Consider the following 18,599-nt stretch of genomic DNA (forward strand, 5'->3'; position numbering starts at 1 on the left):
CTCATTGACATTTCATTGTATGGCAAAAATGCTTAAAGTGTTGTCAACAATTTTTAATCTTAATAGTAGGAATTTTGTTTGTTTGCTTTGAGAAATTTTGCTTCAATTTACCATTGAGAAATGAATAAAGAATAAATAGTTTCTACACTGATTTGAAGAGAAGTTATTAAAGTACAACCTTTGATAATAATTATTATGGACAAGTTAATATATTTAACTCTCTTGTAAATATTTAATTAGAAAATGTTTTACATGCATGCTAATAAAAAATAAAATGAAATAACCATGTAAAATTTTGTACATATCAATGAAAATATTTCTTTTTTAAAAATAAGACCACCTCGTGTGTATTTCATAGACTATTTAGCTAGCAATCTGGATACAAAGTGTTACAATCTTGTTAGGAAAGTACCCTTAGTTAAAAAGTTTAAGATACTCTGTTTTATGTCAATCAGTCAGCCATAGTTCTTTCTGTCAATAAACAAGTTAGTTAAATCCACGTGCGTCTTATTTATTATTACTAATAAATATATATTTATACTATTAAATTTATAACAAAAATGTTTCAAAAAATTTTGTAGTGTTGAAGTTATATTTTAAATAAAATGTGTGGGAGAAACTAACCACCCTAAATAAGGGCATAATTCACTCTAATTACAATTTGATTCGATGGCTCTGTATAAAAAGTAGCTAAATAAACAAAGAAAAACATACCCCTTTTTAAAGAGTCTCCTCTTGGATCATCTACGATGCTGAAGGATGCTGAATCCGATTCCCAAATGTATTGTTTGTCGTCGTTATGTTTGCTGGTTACGATAACTCTATCAGCAACCAAGAACGCCGAGTAAAATCCAACACCAAACTGACCGATCATGTCATTCATATCTTGTGAGGAATCAGCATTTTGCATTTTACTTAAAAATTCTGCTGTGCCAGATTTTGCGATAGTTCCTAAATTAACTGCTGCAAACTGCAGCTATCCAGAGCCAAGCTAAAAGCCTCGAGCAAGACATCAGCCCTCCTCTCCGGGTTTGCCATGGTAGCAATGGTGGAACTTCAAATCCAGAAACCGTTGAAAAATATATCTGAAGGAGTTCTGATTTTTTTTGCCATAATTACTACGTTGCTAATTTTAGTGCACATGCTGGCACTTATGATAAGTACCTGTATATTGCCGAATATCGAAGCCATTTGTTATTTAGACTCGATAGATTCAGTCGAAGAATCGCCTCACGAGAGACTTCACTGGTACATAGAAACCGCCTGGGCATTTTCGACGCTTTTAGGTCTGCTTTTATTCTTGGTAGAAATAGCCATTTTGTGCTGGATTAGATTCATAAATTTTAACGGTATTGCTGCAACGATGGCTACTTATATACTCGTTCCTATATTTTTTGTATTCCTAGGTTTCGCTATTCATTTATACAGATCGTTAGTAACTCATAAGTACAAAACAACATTAACTGACATTAAGAAATTGGAAATTCTTTAACAGGGAGTACGAATCGTACATAGTGTGCATAGAAGCAGTTCAGTTTGTGAGAATGTAGACCAGAGTGGATCTGAGAAAAACTACTACATTTGGATATGAGAGGTGGGATTCGAATTTTTGCAGAAAAAGCGGTGTGATATCTTTAGTAATGATAATTTATTAATCTTTCCCCTCAAATCGGTCGGAAATATTAATGAAAAATTCAAATATTTAAAAATTACTTCAGAAGATTTTAAAGCGAAGCTTCTATACTGGCGTTGTGTAATACTTTTTTCTGACGTCATGGGTAGTGTCACAAAATAGCGGTTCTTCACTACTCTCGATCAATTCGTTTCTAGTCATCATATACTGGAAGAGAGTGAAGGTGGAAGGCTTAACTTTATGATGCATAAAAAAATAAAACGACGTAATATAAAACTTTTATTTTAATCAATCTTGAAAGAGACCTTATACAGTTACAAAAGTGAGCCATTAAACATTATTAGTAATAAGTAGAATTGTTTTTATGAGTAATTAAAAAATAACGTCAAAAATTCCATTTTCCGCTTACCCTGAAGGTCCTGCCTTTTGTTCTGCTGGAAATTTTGTTCGTGCAAGATGGAATGTACAGGAAATCACTACATTTTACAATTTACACACATAAAACTGCCTGTACCTTCTGTGTCGGTATGCAATTCATGTTCTCAACCATTACATACAGGACATTGTACCCAGTCCTCTGTGGATGCTTCGAAATAACTTTCCCCACATACCTAGTACAATTATTGTACAATTGATTAATTTGTAAATTGATGTACAATTAATTAATATTGTACAATTTTTTTTCCTGTTTTTCTCCCATTTCCTTTACCTTTAACTGAAATTTAATAATACCTTTGGTTTCGCTTTAATCTCATTTTTCATTTTAATGCATCCAAAGATATTACAGTCACCGTGCGCTGTTGCCAGTAGTTGTCATTCGTAAAGTAATTTAATGATTTCTTGAAAAACATATTTTATCTTTAAATATTTGAATTATTACAAATAAATTTGAAATATGGTTATGTAGTTTTAACTAATGATAATAAATTTTAGATTTTAGGGGATGCAATGCATCCATGCAGCGCACGCCCATGGAAACAAGCCTTTTCTTATTCAATGGGGTAATAAAATAAAACATTTTCAACTAGTCGTATCTTATAGAAAATTTAATTACCGCTATTGGATTTCATTACGACCTGACTCCAAAATGAATCGTTTTGAAGTTATAAGCCAAAAAAAGTAGAAAAAACGTTGTTTTTAGTATTTTTTAAATATTGTATTTTTTTATTAATATTCCTGACACATTTTGAGAGAAAGGATGAGTTAATTATTATTAATGAAGTTATAACACAACTTTTTCTGCAAAAATCAGAATCTCTCACATCCACTTCAAAACAGATACACCGTATTCTATATTAAATTGTGCGGTACGATAAATTTTGATGGGGGCCGATATAAAAATAAAATATTTTTTTACATTCATTATTCTTTATATTTTATAGATTAAAATTGATCATTTTTCATGAGACATTGATTGAATATTTGTAATATTATTTATCAGAAAACTATTTTCATAATTTCACTAGGTCCTAATAGTCCTAGGTCCTCAAAATAATCCTAATAAACTTAAGAATTTTCATGGCTTTTATCGATCATCATTGATACAATTAGGAATAATGTCAGTATTTTATTTCATTTAATATGTATAATATATTTATATGCATATTATATATTATCATAATTTATTGTATTGTAAAAATTCTATAAAAAGCATAAAATTTTCCGACAACTTTAAGCTTAAAATAATAGTGTGCTTTATTTAAGGCTCATTTTGACTTCAATACCCAACTAATAAGTGAAATTTATATATATATATATATATATATATATATATATATATATATATATATATTGATATGATTAGTGTTTAAAGAAAATAATTTATAAATTATATACTACATAATATTAGATATGAAAAGTATTTGGTTATTTTAATAAGTTATATACTAGAAAATTTTATAAAAATATATTTATGTGAGGGCATTTTTAAGAAATTAGCATATAATAATTGTAAAAAGTTGTATTTTAATGTTGTAAATATATTTAAGTGAGCCATGTGATTAGGCAACCAGATATACATACTCTCGAAGTGACAGATAGAAATTAAAAATTATATATATATATATATATATATATATATATATATATATATATATATATATATATATATATATATATATATATATATATATATACCCGGTATTTAGGCGTTCCACGCCCTGGATCTATGGAGGAGTATCACCTAGCCGCAAGCCCTTATCTCTTGCCGTACTGCTCCACCATAGGCCGATCAGATACCAGCATATTCTAGAATTAAGAATTATTACGAATAAAAAGTGGGGTTATAATAATAATGTTAGTTTAAAATGTTTAATTTATATATATTTACTGATTTAAGTGTTTATTCTGATCTGAAAAGCCTAAATGTCAACAAAATTATCAATAGAAAATTAACGAATTCTCCAGAATGCAGAATTTGACCTTTGTTTATGTTGGAACATTCTGGAATAATGATTATGTCTGTGGATCGAACATATACTTTTTTCGAGAACATCCATATAGAAGAAATAGAACTAAATCGAACATGATTTCTTACCAGATGGTTCTGGAAGATTGAAAAGATATAAATACCCGTGATTTGGATTCAAGATGGCAGTTTTAGTCAGAAAGTTTAGTAAGAAAGTCGATCAGTTATGACATGAGTTACAGTTACTATGACAGAGGCCAGTTTATTATGAAAGTTAGTAGAAGATAGACTCATTTAGTTAGTGAAGTCAATTGTTCAGAATTTTCAAGATAGTCAGTCAGAAAATTATATATGAAAGTTAGTTGGAGTCAATTGTTTAATATAGTGAGTTAAATGAAGATTAAAAATTATGCACATTTATAATTATACACAAATAATTATTGAAGATTAAAAAAAAAAGTATATTAGAAGAATATTGTTTGGATATTGGAAGAAATTAAAATTATATTATGATTGGAGATTAGTATAAATCAACTTATAATAATTATTTGGTGATTGGATATTGGAAGAATAAATATAAATGCTGTTTGCTGGTTTGCTTGATGGTTTATAAATGCTGGTGAAGAAAAATATTAAATTGGTAGAAGCTGATAATTGGAAAAAGTAATTTCACAAAAACAAGGATAACCGAAGTACGAAGACATTCAGTGGTGATTAGAATCTATATAGTGGAAAACAGTTTATTTAGGCATTCAGTGAAAGAAAGGTACAAAATTTTGTTAATATAATTTAGTGTCATAACAATTTCAATTTTGAAGATAGTTTGTTTAAATTTTACATTTCAATTTCAATTTAAAGATAGTTTATTTTAAATTTACATTGGCTAGGTTAGATATATATGTGTGTTTCATAATAGTTATAATAAAGATAATTTTAAAAAAGTACTTACAAACTAATTCTTTGAGAACCGCGATAAAAACCTTATATTATTAAAAATACTCATTGCTCATCATAAACAAACAATACATCATAACAATATATATAGTGTGGAAACCACTTATGGAATAAAATTGTTTGTGTCCTTATTTTAGAATATAATAAAAAACGTTGAGATACCTTAACTTTTAAATTTAAATGTGCGCTTTTTAAACATAAATTTGAATGTACAGGGTGATCCACGCAAGTCTGGCATAGTCCATAACCTGTAGTTTAAATGAAACACCGTATATATTTTTATGTTTTTAAAAGCTCCTTAACAACCTGATCTCAACGAACTATATCATGTAGGGTCTATTATGAATAATACAAGGTGAAATTTTGAAATTAAGTATAATTTAAGACAATTCATAGAATACCATTACATTCATAGAATTACATTCATGTAATTGATTGGATTACATTAAAATAAATGTTCAAAATGTTCTCCATCTTGTTATTGGCAATAACACAATCTCCTATAAAACTCGTCCCGAACTTTATTTAAAGTTTGAGGTGAAATATTCCGTATTTCTGTAGTTATCCTTTCTTTGAGATCTTCAATGCTAGTTGGTTGTGTTGCATATACTTTGTTTTTGAGATAACCCTACAGAAAAAAATCCAAAGGCGTAAGATCTGGCTACCTAGCCAGACTCAAAATGGAGGTAGCATAAAAAAATTTCAAACCCCCCCCCCCCAAATTCTGGGTGCGCCACTTAGGTCTCCTTCTACGAAGGAGACCTCTCATAAAGAAAATACTGTCCACCCCACCCGTCAATCAAAATCCTACTGTCAGAAATGTTCCCTACGCCAACCTCCACCCAAGTCACGTCACCATCGACGGTATAAATGACCCGCCCTCTATTCCCAGCACCAGTAATGCATTGATTACTGCTCAATGTAGTAGTATCTGAAGGCTCGGGAGACTGAGACCTCGGAAGCCCTGAAGAAGACATCAAAGAGGATGTCGGAAGCTCGGCGTAATGATAAAGTTTAATATTAATAATAGTAATTCCTGTAATAGTATTAATCTTAGCTCTAGATTATATATATATATATATATATATATATATATATATATATATATTTGGTCGATTTTCGAGACTTTTTAGGATATCTCTCAGCAAAAATACAGCAAGTTCTGGATACTATTCTGTTACACTCACCGTAAATTTATAATTAAATTTAAAAAATCATCATTTGTATATCCCAAATGAGCCATTATTATTTTGTCAAGAAAATTAGGCAAATTATTATTATAACTGTCACCCATGGCATACAACAAGGTTACTATTAAACATTAACAATAACTGATATTTTTGTCAGAATATTCCATATGCTACTTGATAAATAATTTTTTTGTGACAAAAATGTATAAAGTTAATTTATTTGAAAACTGCAAGAAATGGTATAGGGAATACTAATACAAATCGATAGTGAAAAACATATTTTTCTAATGTAATAAATCACATTTGAAAAAACGAATTTAGGCGAAAATTTAGGATGCCGGTTTTATCATGAGGAATTTCATCTATTCAAGTTCATGAGGAATTCAAACTATTATTCAAATTACATTAGAGGATATTGAACTTTATACACATGGTGGAAAAGTATAATTTTCATATAAAATCCATTATAACTCAAAAACTATTCACAATAGGTAAAGGGAAGTATTAACACCCTGTAACTCGGTTATTAAAACCTTAGAGATAATAAATGTACTATATCTAGAACCGTCTTAGTTACCTCTATTCACCATTTAAGTATTTTTGTTTCCAAATGAAACGTCCTGTATATATACCAAAATATAAAAATTTAAAGGCTGGCCTAGATATTAACCTCGCGAAAACAGAGTACCTATCTACAAGTGAAGAAGACATAGAAGATCTACAGATTGATGACAACGTAACAATCAAAGGAAAGGATAAATTCAAATACCTGGGGTTTATAATCACGAAAAAGGCAACAACAGAGGAAGAAATTACACAAAGATTAGGACAAACAAGAACAGCAATCCGACAACTTAACTCAGTATGGTGGGATAGACACCTAAATATGAAGACAAAAACGCAGATTTATAAAACATTAGTGCGAAGTATTATGACATATGGGGCCGAAAATTGGATCATAAACAAGAAAAACAGCAGTAAGATAATAGCAACAGAGATGGAATGCCTGCGAAGATGCTGCAGAGTAACAAGAATGGATAGGAGAAGTAATGACGAAATAAAGCAAAGAACATCAATAGAAACAGACATACTAACATATATAGAACAAAAAAGACTTAAGTGGTATGGACATGTAAGAAGAGCTAGCGACAGCAGATGGATAAAAAGAATAACCGAATGGAGCCCCATAGGAAGGAGGAAAAGAGGACGACCCCGAAAATCCTGGAGGAACGAAGTAGACGACGCCATGAGTAAGAGAGGACTAAACGATGGAGAATGTGACAACACAGAGAGATGAAAACGGTTGAGCGAGGGAAGGCAGTGAATACTGTAGAATCCCTAAATATATATATATATATATATATATATATATATATATATATATATATATATATATATATATATATATATAAAAATTTAGCGTTTCTGTTTAAATAATTTCCTTTATCTCTGTTTAAGATACATTTTTATGCAGCTTTCCTCTAGACTTGTATCATTTTTATTACCTAGTCCTTTTAATAACACTTTCATAACATCTGTTTACTTTGTATGTTTCATGTTCTTTTATATATTACAAATATTTTCCTCTTGATTGAGAAATATGTTATCTTTTCTATATAAAGATTTCTATTTGCGTCTTTCTTTGTATTTCTTTCAAATAACATTATTTTCGCAAAGAATCTGATTATAAAAATAAATTCTTGATAAGGCTATTTTAATATATTATGCATATTGCGTATTTCTCCTTTCCTGTATGGGAAAGGCTTGTACTTTGGGTCAGCTTGTACCATGGGACACTTCATTTTTTTCCAAATTTGGCGTTTCTGCAAACGCAGAGAGTTTGGCCCAAACTATCTGCGTTTCTATTGCCAAATTCTTCTACAATCTTCGTTATTCTGTGGTTTGGTTGTTTAACGCAATTAGAAATCGTTTGCTGCTTTCATAAAAATATAATGTTTTATATTGTGAAAAGTAAGTATTTATAGGACAAATAATTTTCTTTTTTAATTCTACATAGTGTTAACAGATACAGTGGCGGATCCAAGGGGGGGGGAGGTCACGGGGGTCATGACCACCCCCAAAACAAAATTAAATATCAAATAATCCTAAAAAAGTAATTTAAAACCCATCAACCCTATAAGCAGGTGTCAAGAGTTCAACTGAACTAAATAAATGAACTAAAATAAATGATTCAAACTCATTTATTCTAGAGGTAAGTGTAGAATTCTACGGAAGCCTTTTTAAATTGCTCTTTAAAAAAATCAACAATTCTAAATACAGTAATACCTCGACTAAGACTTCCACGAATTCAGAGTTAAGCTATTTTCAAATTTTGTCAATTCGTCATTTGAGTGCCAAAGAATCGTTCGATTATCGATGAGATAGAATTACCGTCCACGCATTATTGCTCATTCAATGTACATGACATGACTTTTCGCACGAAATGCGCACATTTTTATTTTCTATTAGGTATTTGTTATCTTCAGTTTTGTCTACGAATTGGTTGTTTGTAATTTGAATATGTATTATAATTGTTGAGACTGTGTGCTACATTTTATAATTTATCTATAATAAATATCAAAGTGAATATTGTTGTTGCATTAGCTCTGTCTGATACGTTAGTGAATACAAATAAAGGAACTGGGGGATGCTGTCCGAGGTATTTGCGAAACTGTGAAACAGTAGTTTGTCTTAGTGATGTTTTAGATACAACTGTAGTCGTCTTCTTCAGTCACCAAAATTAGATTTTAAGTAGGCTACTGAGGCCATAGAGGACAATAAATGCATTCTTCAAAATAAAAGATCAAATGCTGAATCTGTTTTTAGCAAACTTTACTATGATGTAAACAAATAGCTGAACAACTAGACATTGAATTGAATATGCCTCGTATAGTTTCTCGTCAAACCTGTCGTCAAAACCAATCTGCTAACTCTTGCGAAGAATATTTCCGAAGATCTATTTATTTACCCCTTTTAGACAATATCTTAACTGATTTAGAAGAACGACTTTCACCGAAAGTTATGAATCTATTTAATCTTCGAGTTGTTTTACCTAAAACTGATAACACACCAGAAGATAAGGTTGCATTAAAAAAAATTGTTGACACCTTCCACGATATTATTGGACCAACTACTTACTGCATATTCCACAGTAGAACGAGAGTTTTCACTGTGGATTCAAAAGTGGAAAAGAGTCGTGCAAAATAATAGAAAACTTCCTCATTGTATTTTAAAAGTATTAAAAAACTGCGATATTCATATGTATCCAAATACCAGAATATTTCTGTAAATATTAATTACACTGCCAGTCTATGCAGCAACAACAGAGCGTTCTACGCTTAAGCGTCTAAAGACTTGGCTTAGAAATAGAACTTCTGCGAAAAGGTTAACTGGTTTAGCACTCATCAATGTGCATCCTGAAATTTCTCTAGATGCTGATGCAATCATAGAGCGATTTGCTAAATCGGATAGGCGAAAAGAATACATTTTTATAAAATTATATAATATTTACTTATCTTATGCTTATAGTATTTTTAATGACTGAAATTTTATTTACCACTCGTTGCCGGCTGTTGCTGACAATTCGTGAGAAAAATTTCAATACCGAGTAAAAAATATTTCACTCACTTATAGCCTAATATGCCTAATTGTAGAAATAACCATTCCTTAATTATATTATGTTTTTTGTTGAATAAATCAATTTAAATAAAATGCTGTTTACACTTAATCTTAAGGTATCTTCTTCATTACGGAAGGGTGGCTATAACTACAGCAAATTGCTCTCTATCTTAAGCTGTTCTTAGTATCGAATGCCATTGTCCAGTCTCTTAGATTCTTCAGCCAGGAGCATTTTTTTCTTCCCGGACCTCTTTTTCCTTCTACTGTTCCTTCCATTATGAGTCGTAGAAAGTTATATTTTTCTTCTCTGTAAATATGTTCTAGATAACTCGTTTTTCTGTTGTTTACAATATTTAGGAGTTCTCTCTCAGTCTTCATTCTTCTCAGCACCTCGTTATTGGTCACGTGCTCTGTCCACGAAATCTTCAGCATTCTTCGAAAAACACACATTTCAAAGGTTTCTATATGCCTCATACTTGTAATTCCGAGAGTCCATGTTTCCACTCCACTTCCAATAAATGAATGTTTTTACAAATTAATTTCGGATATCCAACGATAAGATAGAGTTTATTAGGAATGTTAAATACATTCATTAATGTTTACACTTACATTGAGTTATTGCATTTAAATTACTTAACTTTGGTTTATACTTATTTATCCTTGGTTAGTTCTTAATTTTGTAGCTATAGGTTTGGTGGGTTTAAACTAATTGTTTTTAAAATAACTAGTTTAAATTGACAGTCCCTGATTTTTCAGTATTTATATTTTAATAACTTTCCTATGGTTTAGTAGTCTTGTACACTTGATTTTACTGTCATAGAGTACTTATGTGGGTTTAAATTATTTTTTTTTTGGTTAAGTTTAAGATCCCTTAATGCTGTACCCTTCTTTGCACCCGTAGGGTATTTGGGTTTTAATAACTTCTCATTTGTTTAATATATGGCTTATAATATTTATTGAAAAAATGGTCCCCTTACATTAAGCACAAATCATATCAACGTGCAAAAATCTAAACCCTTAAGACCCATGACCCCCCCCCCCGACAAAATATTTCTGGATCCGCCACTGAACAGATATAGTAAATTAAATCACAGAGTGTATAGGTCTACACCAGCAACTACTTAAACAACGTACTTAGTGAGAAATATGACAAAACGGTTATTTTATTGTTTATTTATTATTATTTTTCTTTCCAGCCTAGTCTTTTACCTCGGACCGCTATCACGTCTTGGACGTAGGGCCACTGCTAAAGGTACATTTTCTTGCACGTCGAGACATAAAACATTTCTTTTTTTCTTTCTTTTCTTTTTCTTCTGAGCAGATCAGAAAAACCTATTAAAAGCATACAATGCAATTCAAGAAAAGCAAATATCGATCCAAGCAGCTGCAAAGAAATTCCATGTCTCAAGGACGACAAGTGAAAGATTTTTGGTCTGTAATCCCGACAATTTCCTCCCTTATTGTGCTTGTGCAGTCCGAAAAGAACAGTGGTTCATTGATTTTATAAGTTGCCATAAACAAATTACTTTAAGGGAGCCACTAACCTATCCTGCGAAATCAGGTTCATAAAAACACAATGTGTTAAGACTCCGTCCTAACTGTATTCATTTTGTATTTACGATATTGAAATTTGAAATGGAGTGATTTCAAGGCAGGCGGTAACGTGAAGTAATGGGAAATGACCTTAAAAAAAATAAACGAAAAATGTAATTAAAATAAGTATGAGAATGTAACTAATGTCAATTTTGACAAATTAATAATTTTCATGTTGTATATTGCATATGCTTTGTTAATCACTTTTGTATAAAATAAAGCTATTTGTATCTTGTTGTTGATACATTATCCAGTTCATTTCATGGTCATTTGGACGCGATACTTTCATGTCATAAATTAGCAGATCCTGATTTTCACATTCTCAAACAAATTGATCTTCTCATGGGTGCTGATTTGTTTTGGGAAACATTATGCATAGGACAAATTCGACTTAAACCTTCAGGCCCATTCCTTCATAAAACTAAGTTCGGTTGGATAGTGAGTGGACTACTTACAAACCTCTTTTTTCGGACAAATCAAGCTCTTTCAAACCACCTTGATTAACACACAATCTTTTTAAATCTTCCATTTTTATGAAACAAATTAGCAAATATTACACAAATGCAAATAAAAACTTGACTATTTATATATTGAATATGTCTGTAATATTTAATAATAGTAAAATATATTGCAAAATAATATGAAAAATAAAAATTGACTGTCTATTTAATTTCAACAAAATGAGAAGAGTGCTATGTACAAGGGATTTAAAATTTGAATTAAGAGTTAGGTTGGCGAGGTGCTATGTTTTTTCGACTTTGTTTATGGAATGGAATCTTGGACCTTGAATATGACATCAATAAAAAAAATGGAATCATTCGTGCTATGGGTGTATAGAAGAATTCTGAAAATATCGTGGACAGAACACGTCACAAACAAAGAGGTTCTGAGAAGGATAAATAAAGAATTAGAAATTTTAAATATAATTAAAACAAGAAAATTGGACTATCGCGAACATATTACACGTGGAGAGAAATACACCTTGCTCCAACTGATTATCCAGGGAAAGATCCAAGGAAAGAGAAGCATAGGGAGGCGTAGAATGTCATGGCTGCGCAACCTGAGAGAGTAGTACGGATGTACATCAAATGAACTTTTCAGAGTAGCCGTCTCAAAAGTCCGAATAGCTATGATGATTGCCGACCTCCGCCGCGGAGATAGCACTTGAAGAAGAGAAAGATTTAATATGCCTGTGTAATATTTAATAATAGTAAAAATATATCTTAAATAATATGAAAGAAAATAAAGCAAATTTTTAATTTTGATATAGGAAGGATAAGTATTAGGAATATCGCTAGAGCGAATCGGTCTTGAATGGCATCAACTGGAATATTAATCCCAACCAGGACCTTTGGTACGAATCCCAGTTTCTTGGCCACAACTTATTTTTAATTAATTTTTTGCTTTTTAAGCCACAAACATTTTTCTTTGAATTTAGGTAGAATGTTAAATATTTATTTATTTTGAAAATTTGCAATATAGTGGCTAAATTTGTTTAAAGTGAGTTTTGTAAGTTACCTCATCGGGATACTTCTGTAAATATCTTCTTGAAGTTGATTCTAGTATGTTATACTTTTTAGCTGTCGAATTCACACTTTTATGACTATCTCTAACATCGCTATATACTTTATTCATATCTTATGTTTTCCAAGATTGTCGATTTGCTGTGCATACATAATTATATTCTGCCCAATTTTATAACCTAAAAACCTCACAAAAATCATAAAATATCAGAATTAAGAGTCGTGGGTAAGTTAGCGAATTCGTCATATATATATATATATATATATATATATATATATATATATATATATATATATATATATATATATATATATATATATATATATAATAAGAAATACTGGATATTATTGACTGTCGATATAAACAAACAACACAGTTTATTAGGGCTGCAGACAGACTGACTACTACTGACTGCAGCCCTAATAAACTGTGTTGTTTGTATATATATATATATATATATATATATATATATATATATATATATATATATATATATATATAAAGTTCTTGAGCCCCTAAGTGGAGCATAGTGCCATCGGGTTCTATTTTGCACTTATGCCTTCTCCTCATTCCAAACTTTCCTTGACCTTTTATCTCGTTCGTGATAGCTCTTTTACAAATTTGTACTGGGCGACCTCTTTTTCTTCTTCCTTGTCGATTCCACTCTAGGGCAGTCTTTGCAATACAGGAATTATTTTTTGTGAGTGTGTGACCAATCCAACCCTACTTTCTGGACCTTATTTAATATTCTACCCTTTTTTGTTCGTTCAGGTGTAGTAGATCTTCGTTTCTGATGATGTTAGGCCAGAAAATACGAACAATTCGTCGTAGACATTTAAAATTAAAATTCAAAAGGTGGGTAAAATGTTAAGAATACCATTTGGAACTCAGATCAGAAAAAGAAAAAACTACCTTTTATATTTATTATCGGTATATTACAATTTAGGAACTGAACTAGTTACATTGTAAATTACGTCAATTATTTACAAACGCGGTTTATCAATTTTTGCTTCACAAAGTGCAAGTCTGTCTGCACTCGATCGGACATCGTTCCAGACCAGACTCTTTTCGGTATCGCTATATTTCACTTCTATACATACTTCCTGATGTGTTTGATTGTTCGGTTCACCGGGATACCAGTTGGTATAAACAACTGGATTACCTGTAGCCATCCATACCCATTTATTGTACGGCAAACTAGTTCCTGAAGTCCACAATCTAGTCCAACGTTCGGATTTACCCACTGAAAATGCAGAAGTTTTGTTTGTTGAGGCCATACATAGTTTATTATAAAACTCTAATTTTGTAAATAGTTTTGTTTGTGAATAGAATTTGAGTATGATCCAGCTGAAATATTCAGGCAAATAAGTATAAAAATTGAAGGTCCGACACACTATACCAATTCAGCTAATTAATACAACTCTTGAAGACAGCTGGAACCCACAACACCATCCAAGAAATGAACAGGTTAAATACTGATATCCTTTGAATAAGCCAGATAAGCCTGATTCAGGAAAAATCAACATTGAAAATAAGATAATATATTAGTTATAACCAGAAATAGCACTGGAATGGTGTCTGAATCACAATACGCGAAGCTATAAAAAAAAGCGTTACAAATGTGGTCTATCACTCAGATCGTATGCTACTCAGATCGTATCCCAATCAATGATGATGGTGATAGTGTGTTTGGCACGGAAACTAGTCCATTTGCCACAGATTTTTGAATGATTTATGTTATATTTATGAATTAAAACTTGATTGTAACATCCCAATCAATATCAATATTATATAATAGTGATCTATAGTGATTTACAAGTTTTAATACAGCGCAAGAAAAAACATGAAATAACGATAATAATGGGAGATCTCAATGCTAATGTGGTAAAAGGCAAAGTTGAAAACATCATTGGTGAAAATGGACTGCCACTACGGAATGAACGAGGCGACAGATAACTTCAGTTCTGCCAAGAACAGAACATGATTGTGAGTTCGGTCCTAACAGGTATACTAATTAGTGCGAATTTGTCAGCTCCAAACAAAATCAGTTATTTAGATTAGTATATTTTAGTTATTCATTAAAATTTTTTAATTTTCTCAATATAAGTGCATAAGAGTTCGTTCTCTTCCATCCTGTAAGTACTCTTTAAAATTATATAAAACAGAGTCATTTCACAGGAATTTATTGTATTTATCGTAAGTCTGCTTGATATAAAAACTCTAAACAAGTTTTTTCGTTATCTATAATGACATGATAAAATTGCCTGTTCTAAAACAGGTCCGTATTCCAGGTCTTAATTAATTTTAAATTATAAAGAAAAGATGTTAAATCCAACTGACGGGACTACTGACAACAGAAGCTTCCAAAAGGAAAACAATACTAAAACTCTGCTGTAATTGAACAACAATTCCCTACCAAAAATCATGCTATTGTATTCCCAGCCATTAAAAACCTAAAACTTCAAGAGTACCTGATTCCACTAGGAATGTTGATGGAGCTCAAAAATATTCTATTTTCCTCACGGCTTTTTAACAACAGAGTGTGTATGTACCTTGCAAAAAAAACGTTGTTGAACATTTTATGAATAATTATGGAGAGTTTATAGAAATTAATAACCAACAAGTCCAAGCACGCAAACTAGTCACTCCAGCTGAAAGAGTAATTCTGTCAAACGTTTGTCCCACCATTCCGCAAGCTTTAGTAACTCAAGAAAGTGAAAAATTGGGCCTTAAAACCATGTCTCCCGTCTCATTTTTCAAGATAAGTGCTGGTTTGCCGAAATTCATCCACGTTTATAGTTGTAGACGACAAATTTTTATTACACCACCGTATTCATTAATACCTGAATCCATATTAATTAATTATGATAACGCCAACTATAGGATTTTGTTGTCACAAGATTCCTTGGTATATTTTTCATGTAAAATGCAAGGCCATACTACAGCTTCAAGAATGCAAGAATCAGTTTCTGAAAATTATAACCAAAACCCTCACTCACAAACATCTTTGCAATCCGCACCTCCCCAAATACTTCCAACTAACCCCTCAAAAACTCAAATTGCACAACCAATCAGCAATATAGATACAACCCAGTCTACACAAAATAGCCCAAAACGCAGTTTGGAAGAAATAGTCACACCTCCTCCAGCGCAAGACACTGATTCAGAAAACCCAAGTCTAGACCCGTTTGTTAAACCAAATGATGCTCCATCCAAAACACCAAAAAAAAAGTAAAAAAAAGACGCCAACATTTTAATTTTAATCAAATATTCGATCTATTTTAAAATGTTTATGGTGCACAGGATCCAGTCAGCGTCATAAAAAACTACACTAACGATTTAGAAACTTTAGTGAAAATACTAACAGCAATATACCCTTATTTCAAACAATGATCCATTAAATTTAGATGTACAAAAATAAGAAAGAAACTACTGATACATTTACAGATGACCTACCCGGAGAGTGAGATATCAGAGACTGAAAGTAAGTTATCTCAGGGATCGAGTCATTAACTTCTGTAACAATCCCAAGTTTCAGTTTTTTATTTACTATACACTGGCTTCTCTTTAAATTTGCAGTGGAACATTAACGGTTTTTACAATAACCTTCCGATGTTCCAAATAATTCTGGCCAGATACAATCCAGATATAATTTGTCTTCAGGAAACTAATTTCAAAAATGAAAAAATACAAGCTTTAAAACAATTTAAAAGTTACTACAAAAATCGAACTACCCAAGAAAAAACCAGTGGCGGAGTAGCTATCTTTGTAAAAAAGTCAACTGAAACCACTGTAATTTCTCTCCAAACTAATATAGAAGCAATTTGCATCAACCTTTATCAACGCAAGTAGACTAAGAAGCATTAACTGGACTGTTACAACAAATTTCCCAAACTAGACTTATTTTGGGCGATTTTAATGCCCACAACTTTTTATGGGGCTCTTCTACTATAAATGCTAGGGAAAGACTGCTAGAAGAGATATTTGAACAGTCCAACCTTTCAGTCTTAAACGACGGCGGGCCCACTAGATTTAATATACAGAACGATAAATCTTCATGTATAGACCTTACAATATGCGAACCAGGTCTGACCTGGGATAGACTCGACTTCTTATACAACAGTGATCACTATTCACTTTTTATTCATAATAACAAATCCAATGTGGACAGATATTTACTCCAAAATGGACTTTATAAAACCCTAACTGGAATATTTTTTAAAATGTAATCGAAAGCAATATGACCACATTTAAAAGCACCTTGAATATAGACGAGACACTAAAGAACCTTGTTACCTTTATCACAAAATCAGCAGAAAAAGCAATAGGAAAGACAGCATGCATAAAACAACGCAAACCTGTCCCATGGAATCACTAATGCAAAATAGCAGTTGAATCTAGCAAAAAAAACTTTTAACCAATACAAGCGCTACAAAACTGTTGAGAATAAAATTGAATACGGAAAACAACGTGCTATATCCAAAAATACAACAAGAAATGCCATACGCCAGTGATGGACTCAATATGTATCAACGTTAAATGCAAACACTCCCATGACTGAAGTATGGAACAAAGTCCGAAGAATATCCGGATTAAATAGCAATCAGAACATCAAAAGCCTCGAAATAAATGGAAAGGCAGTTACTAGTAATACTGAGATTAACAAAACCTGAAAGAGTAAAAAATGACAACTAATATTTGTGTAACTTTGATATAGTTATGTTATGGTAATTACAATACATTATATTTTTATGGAGTGAAGCAGTCGTGGCTCGTTAGATCGCGAGATACAAAAAGCGCTCCTACTATTATACAAAGTGTAAATTCCACAATATATATCCGTACGATGAACATCAACGTTACGAGTTATGACAAATGTCTTGAAGGCAGCAATATACGTACAATACACTCGATAGTTAACATAATTTTTGTCGCTTCGCCTCATACTCCTGTCAATATAGACATTTGAAATAACAAAAATTCCCAGAAAGCCAAATATTGGTAGAGATTTGGGGTTTACCATTACAAATAAAGTTTTATAGATCCCGTTGTTCGTATGTGTGCTACAAAAGTTATTCGAGGTCAAAGGTCAAAATTTGAAGTTTTTGGATTTTTCTCGAAAATGGTAAGTTTTATCAAAAAAAAACCTCTACAAATATGGTCTTTATGGTTTTTTTCCTAAGAGTTACCATTCCTGAGATATCGCGATTCTAAGAGTCACATTATACATGATATGCACATATTTCCACGCCACCTATGAGGTAGTGTACTCGGCGCGTTGTTTACCGTGGTTTCCCCTGTAGGCCTACTGCACTAACTGTCATGACAATTTTAGGATAATTTAAGGAAACAGTACCCGTCAAGTTCTAGATATTACCTTATTATTGATATTGATTATTTTGTTAACTATTGTTTTGATTTCTTTAGATATTTTAATCAGATTCATACTCTTGAAAGTCTACTTCAGCAGACAAGTCTTCTTCGATGTTTTCTTCTTCCTCTTTCTCTTGCTGGATGTTCATAAATTGTTCAAATTTGGTTGAGTCATTGGTCTTTTCATTAAAACCACAGAAATCTTTCTCTATTGTACTCAACTGGACATTTGGGCAAGATTGACTTTGGCACTTGGTACACGCTGGAGAACACAGCAACCCGACTTTTTACAGCCACATTTGGCACT

General features: G+C 31.6%; 3 protein-coding genes across 4 annotated transcripts in view; 1 reads left to right on the forward strand and 2 right to left on the reverse strand.

Moving 5' to 3' along the window:
- The window catches only part of LOC140442418 (uncharacterized), a gene marked incomplete at its 5' end in the record, with an annotated part of 80,026 nt that extends 79,062 nt beyond the window's left edge, over positions 1-964 (reverse strand). Inside the window, 1 exon segment of the mRNA XM_072533490.1 lies at positions 715-964. Within this exon segment, the coding sequence (XP_072389591.1) occupies positions 715-964 (250 nt within the window).
- Positions 965-967: 3 nt separating this feature from the next.
- LOC140442419 (calcium release-activated calcium channel protein 1-like) lies at positions 968-1,723 on the forward strand (the record flags this gene model as incomplete). Its single annotated transcript, XM_072533491.1, has 1 exon — positions 968-1,723. A coding segment is annotated over one exon (525 nt), but the record flags the coding sequence as incomplete, so codon positions are not given.
- A 12,109-nt stretch (positions 1,724-13,832) lies between these two features.
- Positions 13,833-18,599, reverse strand: part of LOC140441661 (C-type lectin mosGCTL-7-like) — a 48,061-nt gene continuing 43,294 nt past the window's right edge. For both annotated transcript variants that reach the window (XM_072532529.1, XM_072532527.1), the window contains exon 4: positions 13,833-14,162. In XM_072532529.1, the coding sequence (XP_072388630.1) occupies positions 13,903-14,162 (260 nt within the window). In that variant the 3' untranslated portion in view covers positions 13,833-13,902. The remainder of the gene's footprint in view (positions 14,163-18,599) is intronic.

Source organism: Diabrotica undecimpunctata, chromosome 5 (genome assembly GCF_040954645.1).
Source record: "Diabrotica undecimpunctata isolate CICGRU chromosome 5, icDiaUnde3, whole genome shotgun sequence".
NCBI classification, from domain to species: Eukaryota; Metazoa; Arthropoda; class Insecta; order Coleoptera; family Chrysomelidae; genus Diabrotica; species Diabrotica undecimpunctata.